Source organism: Dysidea avara, chromosome 7 (genome assembly GCF_963678975.1).
Source record: "Dysidea avara chromosome 7, odDysAvar1.4, whole genome shotgun sequence".
Classification (NCBI taxonomy): Eukaryota; Metazoa; Porifera; class Demospongiae; order Dictyoceratida; family Dysideidae; genus Dysidea; species Dysidea avara.
Window position 1 is genome coordinate 28,739,956 of NC_089278.1, and position 27,175 is coordinate 28,767,130.

At 35.8% G+C, this 27,175-nt stretch overlaps 1 protein-coding gene and 1 long non-coding RNA gene across 4 annotated transcripts; one reads left to right on the forward strand and one right to left on the reverse strand.

Moving 5' to 3' along the window:
* Nucleotides 1-1,068: 1,068 nt before the first annotated feature.
* Nucleotides 1,069-3,893, reverse strand: LOC136262393 (uncharacterized). 2 transcript variants are annotated; one of them, XR_010704187.1, is made up of 5 exons: nucleotides 3,832-3,893; nucleotides 1,714-1,851; nucleotides 1,574-1,655; nucleotides 1,477-1,521; nucleotides 1,069-1,273 (listed from the first exon to the last, which is right to left on the reverse strand). It is a non-coding gene; the product is annotated as an uncharacterized lncRNA (long non-coding RNA). The 2 variants fall into 2 exon arrangements; XR_010704188.1 differs by having other exon boundaries at nucleotides 1,069-1,431.
* A 13,389-nt stretch (nucleotides 3,894-17,282) lies between these two features.
* LOC136261816 (uncharacterized) lies at nucleotides 17,283-21,902 on the forward strand. Of its 2 annotated transcripts, XM_066055881.1 has the most exons (6): nucleotides 17,283-17,319; nucleotides 17,852-18,411; nucleotides 18,865-18,920; nucleotides 19,430-19,534; nucleotides 20,372-20,712; nucleotides 21,422-21,902. In XM_066055881.1, exons 2-6 carry the CDS (start codon nucleotides 17,909-17,911, stop codon nucleotides 21,812-21,814), a joined length of 1,398 nt encoding a protein of 465 aa, XP_065911953.1. In that variant the 5' UTR covers nucleotides 17,283-17,319; nucleotides 17,852-17,908; the 3' UTR covers nucleotides 21,815-21,902. The 2 variants fall into 2 exon arrangements, with proteins under 2 accessions (XP_065911953.1, XP_065911952.1); XM_066055880.1 differs by lacking the exon at nucleotides 17,283-17,319 and having other exon boundaries at nucleotides 17,393-18,411.
* The last annotated feature ends 5,273 nt before the right edge of the window (nucleotides 21,903-27,175 follow it).

Sequence of the window (27,175 nt, forward strand, 5' to 3'; positions counted from 1 at the left end):
ATAAGAAGTACAACTAACTGTATTTTAATATTATCACTACAAATAATAACATTTTAGAAAATGATAATAATATAAATCAATAATAATTTAATAAACACTTAAACAGTGGGCAGAGAGGCAAACTCTGCCCAGTCCTGGGATGATGGTATTGCTGCCATTACAGAAGCAGCATTGCCATGTTGAACATCAATGGAAACCTTCTGAATCAAAAATTGGGTGGCCCTATTATCACCAGACTTTTCTATTACCCGGGAACCTATTCACCTCACTAATGAGCGTGCACACATGATCTCCAAACACCCATTGCAGGATCTCAACACATAAAGAGGAGAAGTGAAATGATGGAATCAGAGAAGAATACATTCTGAACTTAGCTGACTCTGCAGAGTTTGCCAGCCGGCTGGCACCACTTGCAGAAGTAGATAAATTAGATGGGGCCAGGGTGTCTGAATAAGTAAAAGTCAGTCCCAGAGCAAGGGTTAGCCCCATGACCAAGGAATCAATGACATGCCATCTGGCCTCTTACCATCATTACGACACACACAGACTGGCTCCAAAACAGCAGGTACACCTCCAGACACCAGAGCACAACGAATAGTTTCATTCACTGCAGCATGCCGAGGAATACGGCCTCCACTATGCCTGCTCACTTACATGTATTAACCTTATAACATATTATGAATAATGACATAAGTGTGGGAAGTGGAACTGACTATATACTTGTGCATCACATTCAAATAACACTGCACTGGGAAAATAATGATATTTACTGCACTCAGATATATGAATGAAATTCCAACAATATACCAAATGTCCTATTTCCTTTTGCAGGATTTCCTTCAAATTTCTTGGTACAGGAAAGAGCTAAATGTACTATATCATTTCCTTCACTTAGCTTGTTGTTCACTAAACAAGTATAACATTTTGGGGACATTTCCAGTAAGCCTACCACAAGATAATGGACTATATAGCTGCAGCAGTAAATATAGACTCTCCTTATAAAGAACATATATAGTTATGTGATTCCCATGCATAATGGAATTTCAGATTTAAACTGTTGCCTTGTATACATTTCAATTCAAATATAATATTGTGATTTCCTTTACAATACAGGTACAGTGAATCACATAACATACTTACAAACTACGTAATATCCAATGTCAAGATTGTTTGTACACTTCAGCAGTACCCCATAGCATCATCATCACACTATGACTGTTTTCTAAGCTCCAGGTAACCAACCAACAACTACTGAACTGTCTACTCCATATCTCTGTAAATGAGGAGATCAGCAGTGACACACGACACACAAGCAAAATAGCGCTCCATGGATGGCTTAGGTAGAATCTTCTTCAAAGTATATGACATAATTATACTACCACCTGCCAGCTTCATGTAATCAACCAGGTTAACTATACAGTATATAATGAACTATTCAAGAATATGATCGAAACTTGACAGCACTAACAAACTTACTTTTTGGGATAGAAATGAGTGGTCTGTTCTTGGTGAATTTCTTCTCTGTAAATAAAAAGGTTAGTGAGACACACAGCACACCACTGTGTCAACTCACCATTATTGGAAGGCTGCATCAACAAGCATTCATTTCAACACAGTACAGTTACAGTAATATCTGCATGCTAAGCCGTAGGCTACTGCAACAATATCGTGTTCATCTAAATATGCTTTATGTCAATGAAAGTTAACACTTACCTCCCATGATAGCATACAGTGAGAGCTCTGCATGGTTCTACAGTTACTAAATACACCTGGGATGCTTCTGATATTGACGTCTCGGCTCCATTTGCTTGTCACAGTATCAGTAATGTTGTGTTGCTATCATGCACTATCCTGTAAAATAGAAAGAAAAAAGCAAAAGTGCATAGCTCGCTGTTGCTATACCCACGGTCCTACCAGTGATATAATAGCTGTCTCCAAATCATCTACATTTTAATGCACCTATCAATATTAATTAATTAATTAATTTTATTATTATTATTACTGGGCAGGCAGTGTTTACTGATTATTCCCAGTGGGGAAAATTACAGAGGTAGGGGGGAGGGCGGTTACAAGGGGGGAACACATACGTACAATTAGCTATTTACAAATGATTAGTTAGCTACAAATGTTATCTAGAAATAGTTTCTTATCAGCGATTTCAATTAATGAGGTCGATAATGAATTCCATTCAATGATATATAGTTCTTGGAAAGTAGCTATTTTGATATGCTGTGGTGTTTGCGCTTGGGTGGATAAAATGAAGAGGATGGTGGTGGTGAGTGTGAGTCCTTAATAGAGATCTCTGTGTGTTTAACATGCTGCCTTGTTTCTTTGCTTTTTTCAGCGATCTCTATTACATGTTTTAATTTTTGAAAATTATTTTAAACTATAGTTTGTTTACTTTTTATAAATCCATTTATGGATATAGCTAACATGCATGTTAATAAGGGTGCAGGTGGTGCTTGATACAGTACTAAACATGTTTATCAAGTTAGTCATCATGTACAGTAGCTATTAAGTAGTCAGCTAATATTATCAGAGTTAGCAAACTTGTTTCCATACTATTGAATGTACACTTTGTACTATACAGCTTTGACATATCCAACTATAGGTAGTGTATGGCATGTTGTGGTCAGCAATAGTATGGCATCTGATTTGTACAGCTATGTGATCACATAGTCAAATACACAGTGGTACACAACAACATTGTTGCTCTGGTATGAACTTAATATACTATGGTTAAATATAGTAATGATATAAGGTTTCCAAATGAACTTGTTAACGTAAATAGGATACTTATTAACACAGTTAACACGTTGCAATTGGTTACCCTTGCAGAAACTAAGTCAGAAGATCAATGGCAAAGTGAACCTACAAGAAGCAAAATTGCTTGAGAATGTGTTATCATTGTAATATGCATTTAAAAATAGATCATGGACATGAAGAAAGACATAGGAAGGAAAGCTATGTAGTTTTCATCTCCAAAAAGTACTCACATTGTGCTCTAGCCTTGTGAGAAAAAAATAATAATAATAAGAAGAAGAAGAGTAATAAGATGAACAAAATGGCTCAAAATGGCAGATTTCAGTTCTAGAAAAAAATATTTTTATCAAGTCCTTTTGATTTCATCTTTGCTAGTGGACCTAAACGTCTTCCAAATTAACTTCTAAGGCTTCTTTTGAGGTTGCATGGAAAAGGTTTCCAATTAGTTGAGTGTTCTATTACGATTTTTGGAAAAAAGTATAGGCGATCTCTATTATGAACTATTACCATGGTTCATGATGTAGCTGCCTATTGCTCTATTTTGCAGTGACATTAGAGTACCTATTGCCTTCGTCATTTGTCCTAGGTATAGAGTAGAGGCTGGTATTGTGGGACAGGGGGCAATATGGGTTGCATAGCTTAAAACCAGTTGAACGGATTAAATCCTGCAGATTTAGGAGTAAAGAGATAGTACCTATTCAGATCATCACAGATAGTGGTTATGTCAACCACAAATCTAATTATGGGATGATATACCGTATGGAGGGAAACTTTGGCGCCATTAAAATTTGGCGACTGACCATGAATTCGCCAAATTTTCCCCATCCAAATATTTGGTGGCGAAGAAAATAGCAAAACGAGCCTCGAAGTAATCAATTTTCTACTCAACCAAGGGATAGTGGGCCAGACATTACGCTAGAGCCAAGCCTGCCTCGACTACCTCACTAGGTAGCTAGTTACACGTGGTATCCTCAAACTTCAACTCGAAACGGGCATGACAAGTATAGCGAGTCCTACCATGTTAAGTACGATACAGAGGGTATAGATCTACTGTTTATATAGTATTACCTTTTATTTGGTAGCTGACTCCAGGCGCCGAATCGCTGAGAGGCGTGGCATTCCAGTTTTCGCTTCAGTGATCTAATTAATTCAATACGGCGTGCGCTTTGCTAACAATTCGCCAAATTTTATTTCGCCAACAGTGATATTTTGCTTGATTCGCCAAATTTTCCCCCCTCCAAAATTTCCCTCCGTACGGTAGCTCCTTAAATTTACTACATCACATTGACATACTGTCGATGATTCTCTTTGTACCACTCACTATGTAGTTAAGAGTACAAAGATGTAAAGTAGACATATGAAGTCAACTAATCTTTTTCGACTGTCAGTCTACAGTGTCCCTGCTACCTTTTACATATGAAATCTACTGTAATTAAATATGAAATAGTCAACTTTCAAGCCCAGTGTCTCATAATACCCCCATATGTCTCATAATACACACATCAACAGTGTTCCAGAAAAATCATCATAACAGACCACCGCAAGGCAGGAAGTTTTTTGAATTTTTAGGTTAATGTAGTTTATGGGTACACTTTTCTGAAGTAGTAGTGTGAAATACCAGTGTTACACTTTTAGGTAATTTCAATGCTTTGAAGTTAAGAGTCTCACAACTACCACCACTACTCTACATGCAACTATACTTTCTACACTCATGAATAGCTATAGCCACCTCTCATGTAGTATTGCCCTCAGTCTGCTCATGCGATTGATTAGCCTGGTCACGGTGGCCACCTCTTTCATTAATCGAAGGACAGACTAGCGGTTAATGCAATCAATGACCATTCATTTTATCATATAAATTTGGTGTGTAGCTGCTGCAATGTAATTGTCATGCAATATAACAAGGTTAAGTGTATAGGTCCATGCAAAGTATGGAAGAATGGCCTTTGGCTGAATAGCTAGCTACTTGGAGTTTAAATCACTGAATCACTGAATCAATCAGAATTTCATATAGTAGATACATTTCCAACTCCATGCATGCAGGTAAATTTGGTGTGTACTGCAGTGTGAGTAATTATGACACACTCTTTAGGTAAGGTATAATTGGAATTTCTTAAGATACATTGTCAACTTTATTGATGTATGTGCTAGCTGCAATGTAAGTATTTATGACACGCTATAGCTAGTTAGAATTTCCTAAACTAAAGGATAGGTGCAAGGAAATTTTATATAACAGATACATTTCCAACTTGAGGTAAATTTGGGTGTGTACTGCAATGTAAGTATTTATGACATGCTCTACACCAAGAGTAAGCATCTGTCTAATTAATTAATTACTTAATTAATTATATGTAATGTACATGACTCGACGAGCGAGTGTAAACATAATTAAAGGTGTAGTGTGTGTGCAAATATTATTATCTGTTAATTATATCTTTAAAGTTTTGTAATGTTGTACAATTAATTATGGCATCTGGTAATTTATTCAACAATTTATGATTGCATAGGTGTAAAAGGAATATTCAAATGAATTAACTCTGGTGAATGGTTGCTTGAATCTAGCTATTTGAATGTCCTCGGGTGGGTAAATTATTCTTAATAAGTGAGTTCCCTGTCTCAATTTCAACAAGATTATTAACAGTTTTGTAGATTATTATCAGTCTCAGGTTTTCCCTTCTAACTTGAAGTGTTGTCCAGTGCATCCTATTTAACATGTTAGTGACACTATAGAGTACATTGAGTAATCATTACATACAAATCTTGCTGCTTTCCTTTGTACTTTTTCTAGTTTATCAATATTAGTCACAGTATAGGGTGACCAAACTACACATGCAAGCATACTCTATAGTATGGGTAGCACTAAAGAAAGCATCTTTCCCTTATGTTTGCTTGACATTGTCTTAAATTACGCTGCAGATATGCTCCGACATTATTTGCTTTGTTGCATACAAAATTAATGTGGAAGTTCCAAGAAAGTGTCTAGTTGGGATGTCCTGTCATATATGGGAAGTCCACTGGATATGTACTGGAAATGATAATAATAATTACATAGCCAAGTAATAAGAATAATACCTTTTTTCGTCAAAATACGTCATAAATGATTAAATAATGTACGGCAAAAAAAAACCACTGCACATAAAAATACGCACTCACCGGTAATGAAATAAGTTAATAATAATAATAATTTGTTTGGTATTATGTCATGGACATTTCCTGACCTAGCAGAATTAGTCCAGGAAATTTGATTACTTTTTCCAGTGTAATCCAGCTATGAATTTGACTATAAACTGCATGAGTAACTGTAGCTCGTGCTGTATGAATAGCTACCATTATGTTTCAGATGATCATTTCGGTGACATAAGGCCACTCCAAATAAATTCTCTGTTTCCCGTCCACCGCCCGCATCTGGTTACTGCCAGTGCCAGCTCTAAATATTCCATTATTCCGTATTCTTCCATTATTTTCCGGTTATTCTTGCATACTGATAGGCTCAATAAAAGCCATCTTGAAACAGTGTCAGGTCACGTGTCAATAGTGCTATCAAGTCAACATAAACTTCACGTTTGTGTTGTTTTTGCAACTTACAAGGAAGGAACAAGCTTAAGCATGCTTTTATGCAGCCTTTTTGGCTGTGCCAGGCAAATAATGGCTTGAAAAGCTAGCCAATCTTATAATGAAATAATGGAAATGGACCGCCCGCCCGCATGCAAATATTCCTGAGTCCAGGACGGGAAACAGAGAATTTATTTGGAGTGGCCTAATATAGTGCATGGAGCTAGAGCTGATATACACCTGTAGTTAGTTAAATGAAGGCCAAAGTATTTCTCCAACTTTTGTGGCACTGGGCATAGTGCCCTATTTGTTCCACTCTTTACAGTTCTGTGGACAGAAAAGTGCGTGACCCCACAGGACTTTTACTGCAAAGCTGAAATTTCTTAGAACTTACATGCTCCTGCATGTAAGTAATCTTAATAGCTGTAAACAGTATATATAACAGCTAGAACTATCTGTAGCTGTAGCTAACTGATATAAAATCGTAAGCTCTCTATGAAAACTTGAGACTATAGTTTCCTCCTTTACTCAGTCACCTCTCTAAACATGTCTTACGAAACCGGAAGTCACGTGAGTAAACACGTCATAGTAGAGTCTATTAAAGCCCAAGTATTAGTAAAGTTGCTCATTTTTCGTCTTGGTTTGGTACACTATAAGTTCATAAACAGCTGCCGGGTTTGTACTGGAGCTACAGTAGCTACATTTACTGATTCATTAGGTTCGTACTCATAAGTTGCTAGCTACGTAGCTATACTTTGTGTTGAAATAGCATTATTATTGTTTGCGTGTGCAAAAACCTCTTAAAAGTGTACAGCCACAGGTAGTAATCAACAAAAATCATAAATAGCTAATATAATGTGTGATTATAATTGTCCAGTTAGTTGTGTGAGCAGGTGACGAAGTCATTGGTTCGAAAGAAAGACAGTGAGTCTATTTTTGTGTTTGGCTGTGCTAACGCCATTAAGTGACCTCAAAAACAGTAGCCGGTTGGATGGAGCCAGTAGCTATGTGTATATGGCATATCAATCGGTATAATTAGCTATCTATAGTAAATTAATTGATTCATGATGCATTGAAAGTTTGAAACATCATGATTTCTGCAGCGAGCTATGTTGTTGTTGTTATTATCTACTTTACCAGTTAGGCACTGGAGGGTGTACACAGAAGGTAGAGAGGTGGTCAATTTAAGTTTTGTAGCATATTAAGAGGAGGATAAATTTGTTGCTGCAGCACTTGAATGTCTCCCACTAACAATACGCAAATTTTCAGTGGCACAATGCTAGTCTTTATGGTATACATGTGTATGGATTTCAGAATTCTTTTTCTACTATGTTTTTGCACTTTTTTTATTCAGAGATGAAAACAATCAGCCAATGGATGGCTATTGATCAGCTGTACCCTGCTGGTACAGTTAACACACAATATGTTCCCTTTTACAGCCGGGTGGCTGTTATCGCAATCACCTACATGAAGTTTCCCATTGCAAGTAATATATAGCTACAGCCATTAAGAATTCAACACTTCTATATTATAGATATATTCGTGAACATCATACGTACAGTATGGTATAGCAGGGCCGGAGGAGGGAAAATTGAGTTGGTCAGGCCATTGACTATAATGTTGAAATTGCTACTATATACATGCCAATGGGAGATGAGCTGTTGTACAGTGTGCAAAGCACACTCTGCGAAGTGCAAAGCACGAGCATTCTAGGGGGGTCTGGGGGCATGCCCCCACAGGAAATTTTTGAAAATTAGACACTCAGATATGCAATTTTAGTGATATTTCACTGCTAGCTAGCTATATAAATATGCTCAAGCCTATCTGTTGTTCTTCAAACTTTCTATACTATGTATAATTGTAGACCTGACATACAGGGGACACAGCATGAAACTTGCTGTATGGTTCATTTAGTTATAATTATCAATTAGAAGTTCAAGGGGGGTCTGGGGGCGCAACCCCCAGGAGTTGCAGAATTTTTACAATTTAAAGGCTTGAAAATGCCTTAAAATTTAAAACTGATGCTAAATTTTCAAGTAAAACTAGCTAGCAACTTGCAACTTTCCCCCCAAATTTCACAGGGACCCCATGCATGCAGCATGGCCCCCTTTAGCTAGGACTATACAGTGAATTAACACAGCTACAATAAAAAGCTACACAGCTACAAAAATACAGTATACTACTATACTGGTTTGTATGAAGTGAACGGATCATCACGTAAATATACTGGTGGACAGTCACGAGACCAATCGGTATTCGAAAATGGCGTGATGTGGGTAAGACTGAGAGTTTGCTCAGTATCTCGACAGGACGAGTAGGTAGTTGGAGAGGAGTGGAGGAGATAACCATCATTAACAATTGTGATGAAAAGATGTACAACAAAACAAATAGGCATGTGAAACCTCGGACAGCATGCGAACACAAAAAGTAGAGGACTACACTGTGGGCATGGCAAGGCAAAAACAACAACAGCAAAAAAGACTAATTACTGTAATTACAAAAATAAAACTGTCTAATTTGTGCACCACTCTGTACAGTTTCGTGCTAGAAAAATTCTCTGAGAGGCAGAGATACTGGCAGAGGCAGCAGCATCTAACCATTCCTTAATAATGTGCTTCGAAATCCTTATATCAGCTTGAACAAAGTTTAACAAACTAGATAAATTCTTGATGGAAGACACTTGAAAATGACCAAGTACCGTGATTTCAATGGTGTCATAATAGTTAGCAATATTTAGGCGATCAAATTCAGCCAACAGCTGCAGATACTCAGTTTTGCTCTGCTTCCTATTGCGAGCAGACTGGATGTGATGGATGGAGTCCAGAGGGCATGTTAGTTCCAACAGAGTGATGGAAGAACTCTGGGAATTATATATTACAATGTCTGGACGGTAGGATGTAATAAGGAGATTTCTACTCAGCATCTCATCCAGATGGCCACCATATAGTGTATGTACGGTGTACAGCTTCTTGCCGCGGAATGAGTCATCTGGCCAGCCCTTCGCCCAGTAAAAGAAGCCAAGAGAGACAAGCCAAGGAATGCTAATGATTATTTTATGAAGATTGAATTGTGATATAAGTGTGCTGGTTTAGAATCAAAGAAGGCGTCTGCCTTACACGTGATAAATGTCAACTGTCAGCACACGTGATACTGTACGTAGGACCCACTATCATTTCTGTACAAAACGATACGAATGCTGTTATACTGTAAGGTAATTGGAGGTACTATACGTGTAGTTCTGTGCTTTAGTTAGGCTGAGAAACTAGGTAACTACTCATGTCATGCATTTTCAATAACATCTGTAAAATGTACGTAGCTACATGTAGATGTGATCGTCCAAAGATTGCATGAGAGTAATGTAGTTCGAGCTAGTCAGCTAGTTGGTTCAACTCCAGATTATTGGTCCGGCTCAGACCTGACCAACCGGACCGTCTCCTCTGGCCTTGTATAGTACTGATCATGGAGTTTTAGGCCTTCTTTCCCTTTAAAATCATTTGTAAAACAGACTCAGTTTTCCTTTAAACAAATTGGTAGTATTAGTTAAGAACAACCAAGCCCAAAAATGCTTTCAGAGCGGTGACCCCAAATCTTTCCAACAAGTCCTATGGAATTTTTAAATTTCCTACTTAAATGAATTATTTTATACTGCTGAACTCACTAACTAACTACCTCACTGACTGACTGACTGACTGACTAACTAATTGATGCCTTCAGACAAGCATATTTTGACTCAATAATACATAAAGCTATGGGCTCACTGTTTGACATCGCTTTGTCCTGAGATGTGCCTTTTCGTCAACCACAGTACATAGAATACATACATCACAGACTTTGTCCTTCTTTATGTCCCAGTTCTTTTGCTGACAATTCAAGGTGTTGACTGGTGATATGGCTTCCTGTGGCTGTGGTGGTAGCTACACATATATATTGCCATATTTTCCATAGTGATAGCAGAGACACTTTTTGTACTGCTCTTCATTTGTATCACTGTGTAATGGAACATAACTGAAGATGAAGTGCAATGGCCACTGTGCTTTTCAGCCATATAATGGATTGTTGAAGTATCCATTCAGACACAAATTATGTCTATGGCATGCCTGGCATCATTCTTCCTTTTGATGCGGTATGAGTGGGTTCATTAGTCATAACTATATAGGAGTAAACTAACAAGTAGCTGTAAGGATAAATTTTAAGTTGGATTATATAGGGATCCAAGAATAAAAAAGTAGTGAAAAAAAGAGTGGTCAGCACAGCTGGGCAGCCTAGCTACTTAACAGATACATGCTAAATTTTAAAGTCAGTATAGTTGCTACAGTTTACTTCCATCATCTAGTTGTGCATCTCCAGATATATGGATAGCATGTTATTATGTGCGTACTTGTATATATCCGGTAATCCCAGTAGTCTGTTCCTCATTAGAGCCTGATTGGTATGATTGTAAAACATCAACTCGTTTTTGCCTGCTACATCAAGATGAAATGAAGTTATGAATTTTCCCATCAGGTTTTAATGCGGGTAATTGAAAATGTTGCAGTATCAGCTTTCAACCAGGGCAACAGCTGATCAAGCTCTTTACAAGTTTGCTTTGTGATTGTCCATTTTCTGCAAGTAATTGGTCATAAGCTTCAATACTACTTGGTGCATTCTTGGAACCAAAACCTCTCTGAGTGTAATTTAATTTAGGATTGACCTAAAATTGTCTTCAGTGCAATGTACTGATAATAAAATAAACAGTATACCTTTTTTGCGAGAGAGATGAATTAGATGTGCAGTTTGCATAGAAATCCTGTGTGCTATATGCATGTATATAATTATTGTTACTGAAATCTAATTGGCTGAAAAAGGTCCAGTCTCAATATTGCTTTATCACTAATACAAAAACTGATTGTGTGTCTGTGATACAATAACTACATACATAGCCTTACAAGTGTAGCAACAGGTTAGGTGTTTTTATACTTTAATTTGTGCATAGAACATATGAGTAGCTAATCAATATGCATAATACTAATGAGTAGCTAATATATGCATAATACTGGCACGAGTGCTTTGCCTGATATGTACACACGAGCACGAGGGTGTTAGCCCGAGTGCGAGTGCGTATATATCAGGCAAAGCACAAGTGCCGGTGGTATAACTAATATGTGCCACGTGGGTTAATCACCTACACATGTGAGAAACCACTGGCATGCTTCATGAATGTATTTATATTAGGATTTGTGAATTTCGAATAACAAGTGCCTAAACCAGCCAACAATTATTCACCTGAGCAATTTTCAATAAACTCTTGTCTCCTTCACTAACCTTTGTCTCCTTCACTATTATTATTAGTATTACTGTGCAGGAATCAATGACAGATTATAACGCACAGATGTTATGCATATAAGTATCTAAGTTAATACAAAAATCATTAAGTGTGGGAGAATCAACTACAGGTGGAGGTACACTATTCCATAAGTTAATTACAGAATGAAAAAATGAAAATTTATAAGAGTCACTTTTTGTAGAGAGATGGATATAGTATACTCCTTGAAGTAAACATTGTTTAGGTACTAAGTGGCTGGCAGGAATTAATGTCTATAAGATCATTAGTTATCTTGAACATCATAATACATTTACTTCTCTTTCTCCTTTGCTGTAAAGTAGGTGAAACTGAGCTGGTTCAACGTTCTAGAAACACTGGAAAGTTTAAAATGATTATTGTAACAGAATCTTGCAGCAGTTCTTTGGATACTTCCTAGTATGTTAATATTTAGATGGGTGTGGGATCCCAGATGGTAGAGCCATATTCAAGTATTGGGTGCACCATGATCTTATAGATGTTACATTGGACATGTGTAGGACAGTTAGAGATATTGCGACGTAAAAATGCATTAACTTGCCTTGCTTTATTGGTTACTTTCAGAATATGTTCATTCTATGATAGCTTTTCATCATTTGTAACTCCCAGATATTTAGCATGTGTTACTTGTAGTTTGTCTCCTTCACTAGCTTCAATAATCGTGAGTAGGTAGGCGTGCATGGCACCGCTATAGAGTCTAAAATGTCTGATTCATCAAGGATTTCAAGCCTCTAATACTGACAAGAGCCTAGAATCATTCACCTGAGCAAGGAGGATTTTCGATGAACTCTTGTCTCCTTTACTAATCGCGAGTAGATTGGCATGGCACCACTAAAAAATCCAAAACGTCTGATCCATCAAGGATGTCTACTCAACAGGAGCTGTTTCACTATACCTTGCTATCTATAATCGTTTCATCTACTGGGATGTAGAACTAACACAATTACTCGAGATATGACAAAAATACTGATACGCACTTGCGCCTGCGGCGCTCGGGCTAATTATAAGCGTGTTATAACTATAAAATATGCACTGACTTAACAAGATATACACACTGGTAGCAGTGCATGTATCTCATTAAGGTAGTGCGTATATCTCATTAAGATTTTGAGTCAGTGCAATATAGTGTAATATATATGCACTCACTGGCTTTCCTCAAGCTCGGATCTGAGGTGTGAAAGTGGTACATATATATATATATTAATCCAACAACTGAATGTGTTACTGTATAATACTCTCAATAGCAGCTCGATGTATTGTGTTGAAATACGTCAAGTGATTAGCCAATAGAATTAGTATTACACTTGTTTGTGAAGATCCCTTGACAAAAATCTATAATACTAATTTGATTGGCTAAAATAGTGTAGTGTATTTATATTAGAAGTAAATGTCCGACTTGACAACTATTTTACCCAGTGATAGATGCCCCAAGGTATAACACAATATGGTTGCTTAGTAATGGTTCCTAGGTAACCATTGCTAAGGTAAAAGTCATTTTGAGGGCATAGCAACGGTTGCTAAGTGTGATTGGTCTTTTGCAATGGTTATTTTTCAATTTCTGTTGCCTAGCTTTACTCCTTCCTGTTTACAATGCTCACACTATTAATTACATATACTCTCTTGTTTTATACTCAAATATAATTATATGCATGTATAGATATGGTTCAGTATGGTACTGCCCAAATGTAACGTCACACTCGCTCGTACTGCTCGATAGGGAGTGATAAAAAAATTTAAAAGGTGTGGCACCCATTTCCTTCATGAGTATTCATCCCATTTCGTATTGGATGAATATTCACAAAGGAAACAGGTGTCACACCCTTTAATTAGCATTACTTGCAATCAAGCTGTGTGAGCTAGTATGACATTGTGTTTGAGCAGTACCGTAGCTAGCTATATTATGTATTCCTATGCCAGTTAGCTATATTATGTATTCCTATGCCAGTTAGCTATATTATGTATTCCTATGCCAGTTAGCTATATTATGTATTCCTATGCCAGTTAGCTATATTATGTATTCCTATGCCAGTTAGCTATATTATGTATTCCTATGCCAGTTAGCTATATTATGTATTCCTATGCCAGTTAGCTATATTATGTATTCCTATGCCAGTTAGCTATATTATGTATTCCTATGCCGGTTAGCTATGTTATGTATTCCTATGCCAGTTAGCTATATTATGTATTCCTATGCCAGTTAGCTATATTATGTATTCCTATGCCAGTTAGCTATATTATGTATTCCTATGCCAGTTAGCTATATTATGTATTCCTATGCCAGTTAGCTATATTATGTATTCCTATGCCAGTTAGCTATATTATGTATTCCTATGCCGGTTAGCTATGTTATGTATTCCTATGCCGGTTAGCTATGTTATGTATTCCTATGCCGGTTAGCTATGTTATGTATTCCTATGCCAGTTAGCTATATTATGTATTCCTATGCCAGTTAGCTATATTATGTATTCCTATGCCAGTTAGCTATATTATGTATTCCTATGCCAGTTAGCTATATATGCCTATACTGATACACTATATACGGCAATTGATAGGCAACATTACCACAACAACATTCAACTAAGTATCACAATTGTAGCTAAATACTATTGTTCACAGTTCCTTATATACTACCCAATTTTGGACGTTATTATTAATGATGTTTGGGTTATACTACACCACCTTAGTAACTATATTATGGTATAGCGTCGTTATGCTGTATTTTATATAGAAACTCATAGTCATGTGCAGGGCTGTATACAGACACACAGTAGCAACTCTATTATAAACATTATAGTGTAAATGGAAAGATCTTTAGGATTTGTGTATCTGATGACATCTAGGTGTGTATAGAGAATAAGGCATGTTGATGAGCCTGTATCGTGGTGATTTTAATTACAGGATCATGGTCTATACTTTATCTGGCATTGCCACTACAATATTTGATAGAAGTTTAGAGTCTTTTATGACTAATTGTACTAGATTATATATAGTCATTGATTCAGTGTGGTCCTTATATTTATTATAATTATGCCAATAATGCTGGCATTGATAATTATAATAATTGTATTGGCCTAGCTGAAGCATAATAGTGGTTTGTTACCGACTCTGAACTAGCTATATATGTGCAGTATATATTCAACATTTTTGAATATTCATCCTTATTAATTACACCACTTAATTCATAAGTTTCTTGTTTGATTAGCATGCACTTGGACATGAAGGATATTTGCAGCTTAGTTAATACAATATACTTAAATAAAAAATGCAGGAAGATCCTATAACGAATATGCTGTACAGAAAGTATTGCATAGCACTCAAGTGCTTCATAACATTTTAAAATGTACTCTGTAGAGATGGGCAAACATGCTGTTCATTTAGTGGTTTAAGGTCTTGTGTTAATAAATTTCAACACAGTATAAGAGAATGGATGTACCAGACCTGAATTGAAATGACATTATTATGTTTACTAAGCCTCACCATCACAAATATTTTAATAGATGATGTACTTGACAAAGAAAGAGGTTCTTTGCTGACTATCTGAAATTTGTATCAAGCCATTCTTGTACTAGTAGATTTAGTATTGAATTGGTCTCCTTAGCTAACTGTAATTTTGAAACAATCAAAACATTCCGTATGTGTATGGCTTCACTATTGTAAGTAATACTACCAAGTATATAAATGTATGACAACAGTTTTAATGCATGCTACACACAGAAAGCCATCATTGTGTTAATGGAAATCTACATGAGGTCACTGTTGCTACATCAGAACATTAATAATACAATCAAACCACAACACCTCAACTATATACAGCATTGCATGTCATTGAATGTGTTTCATGCTATGGGTTATTCCATTCAGGAAACAAACAATGCTACTATAGAAACGTAAGCATTCCATAATATAAAATGAAGTTTAGTATATATATTTTGTCTGTCAGACTGTATGGCAATCGAAGTAAATTGTTTATATTCTGATACTGTGAATGCTATCCCACTAGGGAGGACCTGTGAGAAGGAGTGAAACACATGTTACTAAAACATAAAGAATGCAGTATATTATATGATATTGATGTATACATAACTGATATATATGTAGACATTAAAGTTTTAGTTAGGCTTTTATATAAGTGCATGATGCAATGATAGATGATAATGAAGGTAAGTTAGCTGTCTTGCTGCAAAGTGAGAGTAGACCAGAAAGCTTTAAAATAAAGCGTCGTATATAACTATATCTTGAGCAATATTGATCCTAAAATCATATGCCATGGCATAGGCGCTAACACACAATGGCTTTTATCTTTGCCTTTAAAGTGCAATTTCAAAGAAAAGCACTGGCAGTTGCATCATAGATCTATGCTGGCTATGCATGCAACCAAGAGTTAATAATATATAGAGGAGCCCCTCAATATGTTATTAATTCTTGATGCAACCTATCTGAAGGTATGTGGCACACCACAGCAGATAATATAGATATAAAAGTTGATAATTTCTTATCCGTGGCCATACCTTAATATGGTTCAAGAATATTGAAACCTTATCTGTGTACTTTGTGTGTTGTCACTAAAACACGACACAGGTGACTAAATTTGTCAATTTTTAATATTCATTGTGTAAACAGAATATATTTCATATTATGGTGGGATACGTATCATATCAAAAATACATTTATATATCAAGCATTATTAAAGTTAAAGAGAATTTGAGAAATTCTTATGTCACGTGTCACTTGATATGGTATTATGGCCTTTGTAACTTTCATCATTAATACATATTATACTTGCTGTAAACGTGTATCATAATAGTGATAGTTATAGACATTCTACACAAAGGAAAAGGCAGTTTAGGAAAGCCATAGCTATATACAGTTCTAATATACCTGTAAGACCCTAAAATACAGGTGCAACTAAATCACCATACATGGCCTGTTGTATAGGGCTCATGTTTTGTTATGGATAGCAATCTGAAAAATCCCAATTGATGTAGATGAACTGATGCATTTGGGGCTACCAACCATGCCAATTAGTTTTCTTGTATAAACCCAAGACCACAAATGCTACATAAAGTGTAAATTTATAAAATGTACAGCACTTTTGTAAAATAAGTAATTAATTTATGCTTGTAGCTAACATGAGCCATAATGCATGTGCTGTGGTATTCTACAGAGGTTAACACTGTACAGTCACAACATGAGTGGACCATTTGATAGTGGGGTTAATGTCACACAACTAAGCAGTGGTGTTAGGAGTGTAAGTCAAACCAGATTGGAAACCACATCACCTTGCAATGGGAATGCAATCAATGTATCATGCAACGGTGGGAGGAAAATTTTAATGGATTCCATTTCAGTGAATTGTGAGAGTGAGTATGATGAAAATTGCAGTTATGTGACGATCCACAGCCCTAGTACAACTGATAAAGGATTTTCATTTACATCAAAAATGTTAAAGTGCCGTCAGGTGGCAAGCTTCATGTTTGTCCTCTGTGTAGTGATATTGTTGTACCAAGCTCCTGTTGTATTATTTTATACTACCATCAGTCCACATATTGAAGATTCAGATATTACTGATTATGTTGACTTCAAAACCTGTTCTGTTGAAGTTAGTGAATTACATATTTACTCTAAATTACTAGCATCATAGTTAGTATATTCTGCTATTTCCAGCGGTATGTACCTTTTTATACACAGAGTGTGTCTATATACATAGTAAGTGCTGGTGCTTGGTGCACGGCCAGGCCAACCCAAGTGTCTGTGTGTGTCGTGGCATGCAATAGAGTTTAGCTGGGAGTGGTACACAGGTCTACAGATCACAGATCACATGGCAGTTATTAATGTGTTGGGTAGTGTTTCCAGTATCTATGGTGTTTCATAGTTAGCTATGGTGGTGTTTTGTAAATAATTATTTTCAAACAATCATTAAACTCTTGCTTGGTGCATATCTATAAAAGTATAGATAACAGTGTTGATGATTTAGAGAATATAGAATAAGATTTACTAGGACCAGCATGTTTCCTATTTTCTGCCTGTGTAGCTAGATGTTATGAATTTGTTATCTAGATTGCTAAAAAAAATAAAAAAATTAATGCCACTGAGATTGCTTTATAAATAGATCTACCTCCAGTTGAGGGAGTCAACACAGCACACCTCACTATTGATCACTGATGTGCTGAGCCTAGTATTTTGTGTGTAATACTATAGATTGATCCTACAGAGGAGCAAACTGTTGAATTACTACTGGAAGAATGTAACAATACAATGACAGGGTTTGGTGGTTATCTAGATTGTGATGAATCAGTAATTACAGGACTATCAGTAATTTTTGCTGTTGGATGGTATATGGAGAACACAGAGTGTTATTATGACTCACTGTCATTTTTCTGCAATGCAACACTTCTATTGTGTAATGGTAATAGTTCTTCAGTAGACCTAATTACTGAAGAGTGTGAAGAAGTTAGAGATAACAAATGTGCTTCTGAGTGGAGAATAGTGGAGAGCTTCTTCAACGAGACTGTTCCTGATTGTATGAGTTACAATGAGGGTGGAAATCTGATGTTTACAAATGCTCCTCCCCTTCCTTGTCCAAGTGAATTTGATCATTTTTGTGGCTCTACATGTTTACCAGTGTGTGATGGACATTACTTGCTCACAAAAAACTCCCTAAATTTTGTCTTTTATGTTTTAGCTATTATCACTGCAGCTATTAGTTTAATTGGAGGAGTGATCACATTAATAGCTTGTTATTGCAATCAAGGAAGTGTGTGAGTTATACTAAGTGGCACACCTCATAATTTTTAGCTGTTACATAACCTATGCATGACAGATCATGGGTAGCCATACTAATAGTGTACATAGGTTGTACAGTTATTGTAGTCATGGAATATGTTTCCGATAAGGACTGAGAAGTGTATTGAGTCATCTGATTATTTGGATTGAAATCTTTGACTGCATCATTAAGGTGGCCTTAAACCATGAAAAACTAGCTAGTTTAGCTGAATATACCTTTATAATTAAGTAATGTTTGTCACCGAGGCTATAGTGGATCCTTAAATAAATACTATAATACTAAATAATTACGTACATGGACTTTAAGATAATAGTGATATGCCTTACTGTTACTAGCGCATTAAAATTATTCCCAAAAAAACTTTTATGAAGTTAATAAATTGTGGTAATCAACTAATTCTTTACATGGTTAATTAATTTTTTTTCAGATTGAAATTTCCTCAGATATACATTGTATACAACACTGTAGTTGGAACAATTATGGGTAAGTGTGTTTAAGGACTCGGGGAGAGTCTCAACACTTCTGAAATGTATGTCATCCATGCTGCATGTGATCATGATGGCAGTTGGCAATTGTATTACGTACTTGAAAAGCAGATACCTATATAATGATTTATAGTTGAAATGTAATCAAAAGCTTTTAACATTGGTAGAATTCAAAAAAAGCTCTAATCAATTTTAGAGGCACCTAGCTTGTACAAGGTGCATTGGAGGAATTGTAAGTGGGTTTCTTTCCAATTAGGAGAAGTGATATGACACTGTTGTCACTAGCTCAAGTATTCTCTAAAATAATGTAGCTAATTGAAGCAATGTTCAAGTTGACATAACTCACAGAGTCCTTGAAACTCTCAGTGTATGTATGGTAATTATGGCTTCTGTGAGCTGGTGTTACGTCTGTAGGTTGTGTACATGTAATGTGATTGTTAGTACATTCATGTGTATGATAAAGATACGAATACTACCAGTATGTACACTTTAGTCTTATTATTGCAGTGATCATAGAAAATATACCAGTTGTGGTTGGAAAGTCATTAGTTTGCTCAGACAGAAATTATTGGATAGCAACGATTGAAGCAACAAACTTCTGTCAAGCTCAAGGTTGGTATATAGATAAATTCAACTTCTGCTTTTTCTTATGTATCTCAGTAGCTACTTTGCATGCCATAATAATAACTTCTGTTTCAACTCATGTAACATACTAATGCATTATAGTGAGCCACAATTGTCGGTATACTAGGAGCCCATACGTGCCACCAGGCACAAAGAATGTGAAACATAATATGTATAATCTGTATTCTATGAAACCAAACTACCACATAAGGTTGGCCAGTAGTTCATTTTGCCTGCTAGTTATATATATATTCAAGACTCTTCTACAAAAAAATGAGCCAACATTTTGGGTGCTTCTTTCTAATTGATTGCATAAACACCATTGTTTATAAGGCAACATGGAAATTTGGAGTATGGTTGAAACCATTAGTTTTATGCTTGCTCTTATATATACAATTATGTGCTCCTGATTATACTCTTCAGTATGGTAATGTAATAAGGAGCCTTTGCAAAAATAGAAAACTATATAGTTTGCTCCAAAATTTCATAGTCGGTCTTGAGGATTTGTAATTCAAATTGATCACTGAGGCATCTTATATATTAATTATGTAAAGTGGTCTCTCCATTATATTCAAACTCATTGGGGCCTAGGTGTGTTTGGATAAGGGAAAAGTTTAAATAAATGAAGCCCATACATTTTATGCAGAGCTCAATTGAAATACTCTAATAGAACATACGCTTTAGTCAAAATACTCTAATAGAACAGTCACTTCCACTTGGATAGCAGAGAGTTCATGGTTGGATAATAGAGGGACCACTGTAGACTGTATATATCTAAGAAGCATACGTTGTATATATTTACGAATGTGCTTTATTGTTATACAGGTTTTGTATTACAATTCGGCTACGGATTATTCTTTGGATTTTGGTGCTTTCATCTGCTACATCTTTATCTATACTTGGCCTTTCCATTTAAAACCCAACGACTACTGGACTCATCATCATCACACAGGAGAAGGATTCACATCATTGAAGTGACCATAGTACTACTAGTCAGTGTAATTCCTCCACTAATTACCATTATTCTGTCACAGTATGAAAGTAATGGATACTACTGCTTTCCTCAATCTCCTACTGTTTTGTTTTATGGTGAAATTTTACCATCTATGTTTAAACTTTGCATTGGATTTGTATTGTTGTTTCTCTCATTGCAAGTTCTCCGAAAAGTAAGTTGCATGTAGTCTACTTTATGTAAACTTTATTGTATTTGACCATAACTTTAGCCTGTAATGTTTGCATATATACTAGGAACTGTAAAATAAAGAAATGAAGAGGTTAACATATTTGTCCTCCTTGTGTGTATGCTTAGTATATAGCTATTATTAGTATATAGCTATTATTAGTATATAGCTATTATTTATAAAGAGAGTAATAGAGTTGAAGTAGATGTTTGCATTGCTTGTTCAACTTAATGTAGCGCAGTTTTAATCAAGTCAGACTCAATGCAGCCATACTTTAAAGATGCATAACAATAAAGTAGATGTATAGAAGTCCATCCTTTATATATGCTTCTGCAGCTGCTTAGAGAATTCTGCCAATGTATTAAGATACCAGTGACTGATATATCATCAAATACGCATGCATCTTATAATATTTTTATGAAATGCTACATCTTCTACTTTTGATATAGTACATTGTTGGTTGGATTACTCATTCACAATAAATATATTTATAGTAAGAGAACATTTAAGTGAAAATTTTACACACTTTATCCAGGGGTTCCCTATCCCATTTTGTGTGTGGCTTAATATATATAGCACTCTAACAGAAACTGTGATATCTATTTTTACCTTGGACAAATGGATCACATTGAACTGTAAAAAGTGTATATTATAATGTGTTATTGATAAAGAAATGTTGTTTCTTACTACGTAGGAAAATCATCGGAAGTCAAACAGCGATAGTAGAAACTCTATAACACCTTGCATGGGATATTCAATTCCAGAGGTTAAGCTGATTGTAATTTTTTGCTACTATTCCATAAACTATCTGGTGTATCTCACTGCTTTGGTCATGTACTTGTATGTTTTGTATGATTATGGTGTGACAATATTTCAATATGAGTTCTGTTCAGCTGGAGGCTACAAAGAACAATGTGAAATTTACAAAGAAAGAGCTGATGAGTCATTTATACCATCAAATATTGTGAGTATACTATCAGTTATATTATTCTCAATGGTCAACTTTAGTCACCTGATGTATGTAGTACAATTTCTAGAGCTGAAGAAAGCCATACAAGAGAAACTGAAATCTTGGCATTGTATTTAATAACAATAGTATCAGCTACTATGTATTATACAGTTGTATATGTATCTTATATTTGAGTATAATCTAACTTGTAATACTTCTAATAATTGTTAACTGTATTGGAATCAGTACATGTCAAGAAAGCAACTGGCCCAGATGATGTATACAGCTAGCTACTTATGTACCTGATCAGAACGTAAAACTTTGTACTACAGATAGGAACTAGCCTACTATGCTTTCAATTTTACCCATATACAGCTGCAGAGAAAGGTAAAAATTAGGGTGAGCTGTGACAAGGAGGTGTGTTCATGCTTGCATTGATTACAACAGCACTTTTGCACTCATGACATCACACAAGTAATTATTGGCGGGGCTTTTCCCCTCTCATCTTAAAGTTTGGGGGGCTCCAGCCCCTCTTACCTCCCTTGCTCCGCTGTAGTGCAAAAAGTCAACAAAGCTATTTTGCTCATAATGCTCAATATTAGACTCCAATATAAATTTTCATTTCGGAATGGATAATAACTTTTCAAAAGTGAAGATACTGTTGCCATGCATGGAAAAATTTTTCATCGGGTAGCTCTATAGATATTTCTGTAATCTTATAAATATTTACTATCTGCTCTGTTAGAACATGTCAATCTTTTCCATTGCATGCATATTCATGCATGGATCAGGACTTGCAGTAGGGTATAATTATTCCGCCTTTTATATGCTATATGCTTGATGCTTCAGGCAGCTATATGCTCAAAGCATCTAGTTACAGAAATTGCTCCTACATTTTACTGTTGGCTATATGTAATCCACACAAAAGAATTGTGAAAACAGTACTTAGCTGCATTATTGCATGACACCCAAAATGGCTGCATACCCAGGGGTGTTTCAAGGGATTTCAGGAAACACTTTTGGATTTTACACACTACTCGAAACATTAGGAAATTGAAACTTCAGAATTCCAGAATCTGGAATCTATCATGGAACAGGACACATTTTAAACTTTAATCTATAGTTTTTCACATTTATGTTAGCAACACAAATAGCACAGCCATTATTGATCAATATCATTATTGCAGCCATTCCTTGGCTACCATGCATCTTTCTTTGCATAGTTTCATGTGATAGAAAATTTTTTAATGTATTTTGTATACAAGCCTATCTGATTTGAATGACTATGCTTACCTGTTATTTCTCTTTTCTATCATGGTATGGTTCCAAAGTCTGCCATAGGTCACATAAAATTTGTATGCATGTGTTCTGAATACTGGCAAAGCATATAGCTGTACACTGAAAGTCATGCAGAAGTGGTTGGCATTTGCATGAAATGTACCACACTGGATCCACCCTTATGTAGATTGTAACTGAATGATTTAACTGAGCTATGCTCTATGTCTACATCTAGATGTGTACCTCTCCAAGATTCACCCCTGTGGTGAAGGGTGCTCTGTACAGTTCGTACAAGGCTTCCCAAGGCATAGTCCGCTTTGTTCTAAAATAAATATTATGGTCACTTAATTAGTCTGTGACATGTTGACGCATTTTAGTACCTGTAACTTAGGTATCCCATAGCAACAAATGCATGCATCTTGCTATTCTGCACCCTCTCACCTAAATTAGAACTATTCCGTCATTTTTAATCCAATAGGCATGAAATTTTCACACAAGCTACTTTAGTAATTTTTCCAATGAAGAGTGTTTTCCATCTTGAAATAGCAAGTTCAGATGATGAATAACGTGGAAGTAAAGAAAATGATTTCTGGGAGTGTCAACTCGAAAGATAAATATGTGATGATTGAGAAGCTAAAAGAAAAAAATAAAAATGCACAATGGTTTGTGCTGTTTAGCATAGTGTATCACAAAACTATCAAGGCTCTTGTGTGTAAACTGTAGGACTAGTTCTAATAAAAAGGGGAAAACTGTAACTCATGTTCTAAAGCAAATTTAGCAGTTGGGTTTGGACTAAACTGTGTACTAGTGTACTACCAATGTACGTCTAGTGTAATTCAACCAACAATGTACTATATCAAAAATAAAGATGTAGCATTTTGTAAATATGTTATAAGTGCATGTGTGATGATATATCAGTCACTGGTATCTTTCTACTAAACACCAACCCTGACCTTTAATGTACAGCTATATGCTTTGCATGCATGCAATATATTCATAACTTACGTATACAACAACTACTGTTATATTCTATTTGACCTATTTGGAACCATACCATGATAAAATAGAGAAATAAATGAAATAACCTTAACAGGGTAAGTGGCTTAAGTCAAGTGTTAAAACATCACACTGCATAATTTATTATGGTTTCTGATATTCAGCAAAGTTGTTACAGTGTGGTATTATTACAGTTGTCACAGCTTTTATTAGGACCAACCTGTGCTGTAAGTTACACAGCACTTCACACATCTTGAGTAAGTGCATATATACGGTTCAATGATACTTGGGATGTTAACATGATGGCAGGAGTTAACTTCTTAGGAAATGGCCTGGAAGATGCACTATTATATAGTACATTTCACAATTATTACTATGTCCTACTATGTAAAAAATTGCTGTTATAAGCTGAACAAGTACAATTATTGGTGTGGAGAATCAACATGTTAAGAAGAGTTAGGAAGGAAAAAATCAGAGTTGCGCATCCTTGGGAAGTGTTCATATCACAATGAACTGTATGTACTATTAGAGTAAAGGCTAAATTGGTAGATGATTTTTTAAACACTGCATGCCTAATAAAAACTGCACACATATAGTGCATAAACTGCATACGGTAAACAGTACTGTGAAAGCATATTTATCACTACACTGTAGATAATGTGTGACTCTGGCTTTGTAGGTTCCAGTGACTAGCTATAAAGTTTACCCAGTGAACAAATTGTTGTTGCACTTGATCAATAAATAACTTATAGGGATACTGGAGTGTAGCCATACTAATGGATTCCACACTTGCAATGTATGGCAATGCATAGCTACTTATTGCAGAACTATAATAGGTTCTTGTAATGGTCTGATTAAAAAAGTGCACAATAATTATTATGTTGCAGCTATGAGAGTATGGGGCTACCCACCCTTTACAAAAAGTAATACCACAATCATTATAATCATTACCTACCCTTTGTGAAGAGGCGGGTGGCACAGACTAGCTATGAGACTACATGTTAACAGGGAAAAGAAACAATTTCACATCATGAAAATAATTTAGATTAGCAGTGGCCCAATCTGCCTCTCACTCAGTCTTTTGCAACACGCAGTCTATAGGCACTCTGCATATGTCAACGTCAACTAACTTGAATCACTACGGAAGTTTGTGGAATGATTAAAAACAAAACCATGGTTGCCAAAAGCCAAAATAAACACTGAAAAGCTATATATATATTGTACCTTTGAAATTAGTTTGTAGCTATGTCAACACAACTTGAGGTCATGTTGCTGATGATATCCTGTATTGCATAGATTTAGAAATTCTTTGTAGGTCTATACTAGTTGAGGATCGGTACTATATAGAGTCATTGGGTCACTACAAGCATACACACTATGGGTGGTTTTAATATCTACAGTGCTAGGAATATTAGGGATCATAGAAATATCACTGATATGATCTCAAATCAAACTTATAATTCCTTGTTTTCTTTATACTTGTTTGTTTACCTTTTGTGCCATAATTGTCACCAAAAGGGGTCTTCCACACACATCCAATTTACCAACTTGGGGAATCCATACCTTAAAGTTATTGCCTTGACATTTGGTTAGGCATCAGTCACTACAGAAGATAATGGATGAATCCCATTACAAATGTAGGTAACCCATTATGTGCTACCACGAATTGATACCTCGAGCTGAGAAATGGGACACAAAGGAGTACAAAGGTAAGTCCAAGATGCATGCATTGTGCATACATAGCACAAGCAACCAATTATAAGATGGGCTTGATTATTGGAAATAAATGACTTAATTATTATACTAGGTAGCGCAATGAAGACAGAGTATATGTCAAGCTACACTATTTAATCCCAGCTCATACAGCTTTTTCCCATTATTGTTAACCAATTAAATGCTTTGGCTGCTTAAAATTGTTTTCTGTGATTGTTTTAATGCTGTTTTTATTCTCTGTCAGAATACAAAGGTCAAAACAATGTATTTCCAAGTCTAGGGAATCAAAGTTGTGTCGGATTACGGAGTACAGAGGTGTCACATTACAGAGATTGTTTTCTATACAAAAGTATTGGTAAATGACATTTTGGTTGGATTAAAGAGGATTCTAGATTATGCAGGTGTCAGATTAGAGAGGTTCGGCTGTACTGTATTATATTGCATTTTATCTCATTTCATGGTTCTAAAACATGATGACGATTATAACTCTGGTGAATTGGACAAAGTGCGTGTAACTTCTTTACTGTAGGTTAGTGGCTGCGTTGGAAGCATTTCTTCCTGCGCAATTAATGGCATTTGCTCTCATCACTTTGAGAGGCAATGACAGTCAAATTTTAATCACTGCTTTGATGTTATAGTCACCAAACAATGAAGGAAACAAGCCAAGCCGTGTTGTAGGTCAGCACTTGATGATGAAATTACATTGTATCACAGATAAACACTACATAACTACTTGAGATTGATCTGTCCAAACATGCTGTCATGCTACCATCCAGAAACAACCAAAGAACAGAGCAAAGAAAAGAACCTACCTATGGTAGGAACTACCAGGAAGCCACTATTATGTAGGTCTGTTAAATAACTGCTGTCTGCATGTTGAAACATCAAACAATTTGTGTGCATTTTTCTAAAAATTTGAACTTATTGTGGAGCATCGGTGATTGAGCCTGAGACAGGCCCATTTCGATAAATGGTTACTTTGACTCTGCACAAGGTCATGTGAATATCTTTGCCAAAAATTGAATTCCCAAAATAGTTGGACATGTGGAAGAAATAATGTCCTGTTACTTGGTTGCTTACACTACTGCGGTATGCCAAAAGGCATTGAAGGGGACAATTATTATTGTCACTAGAAACTGTGAAAAAATTAATCCCAAAATCTTAGCCATTATTGAGCTAAAGGAATCAGGTAGGCAGGAATTTAGTCAAGATTCCACTGAGTAAAAAGAGCTAGAGAAAACCATCATGATTATAATGAAAGTGTACAAAAAATCAAACAAACAGTATGTGAATCCTCAGAAAAATATGTGACCATTCATCAGATCCACACAGTATCCATTGTGGGCATAGCAAGGGAAACAATGTTAACTACATACATAAAAGGAAAAAAAACAAAAACACAAAAACAACAACAGCAACAGCAAACAAAGAACTGTACAAAAACACTATAGGCCAGGGTTGATGGTCCATATTTTGCTGTTCCTACTGAAAAAGATTCTCTGAAATGCAGAG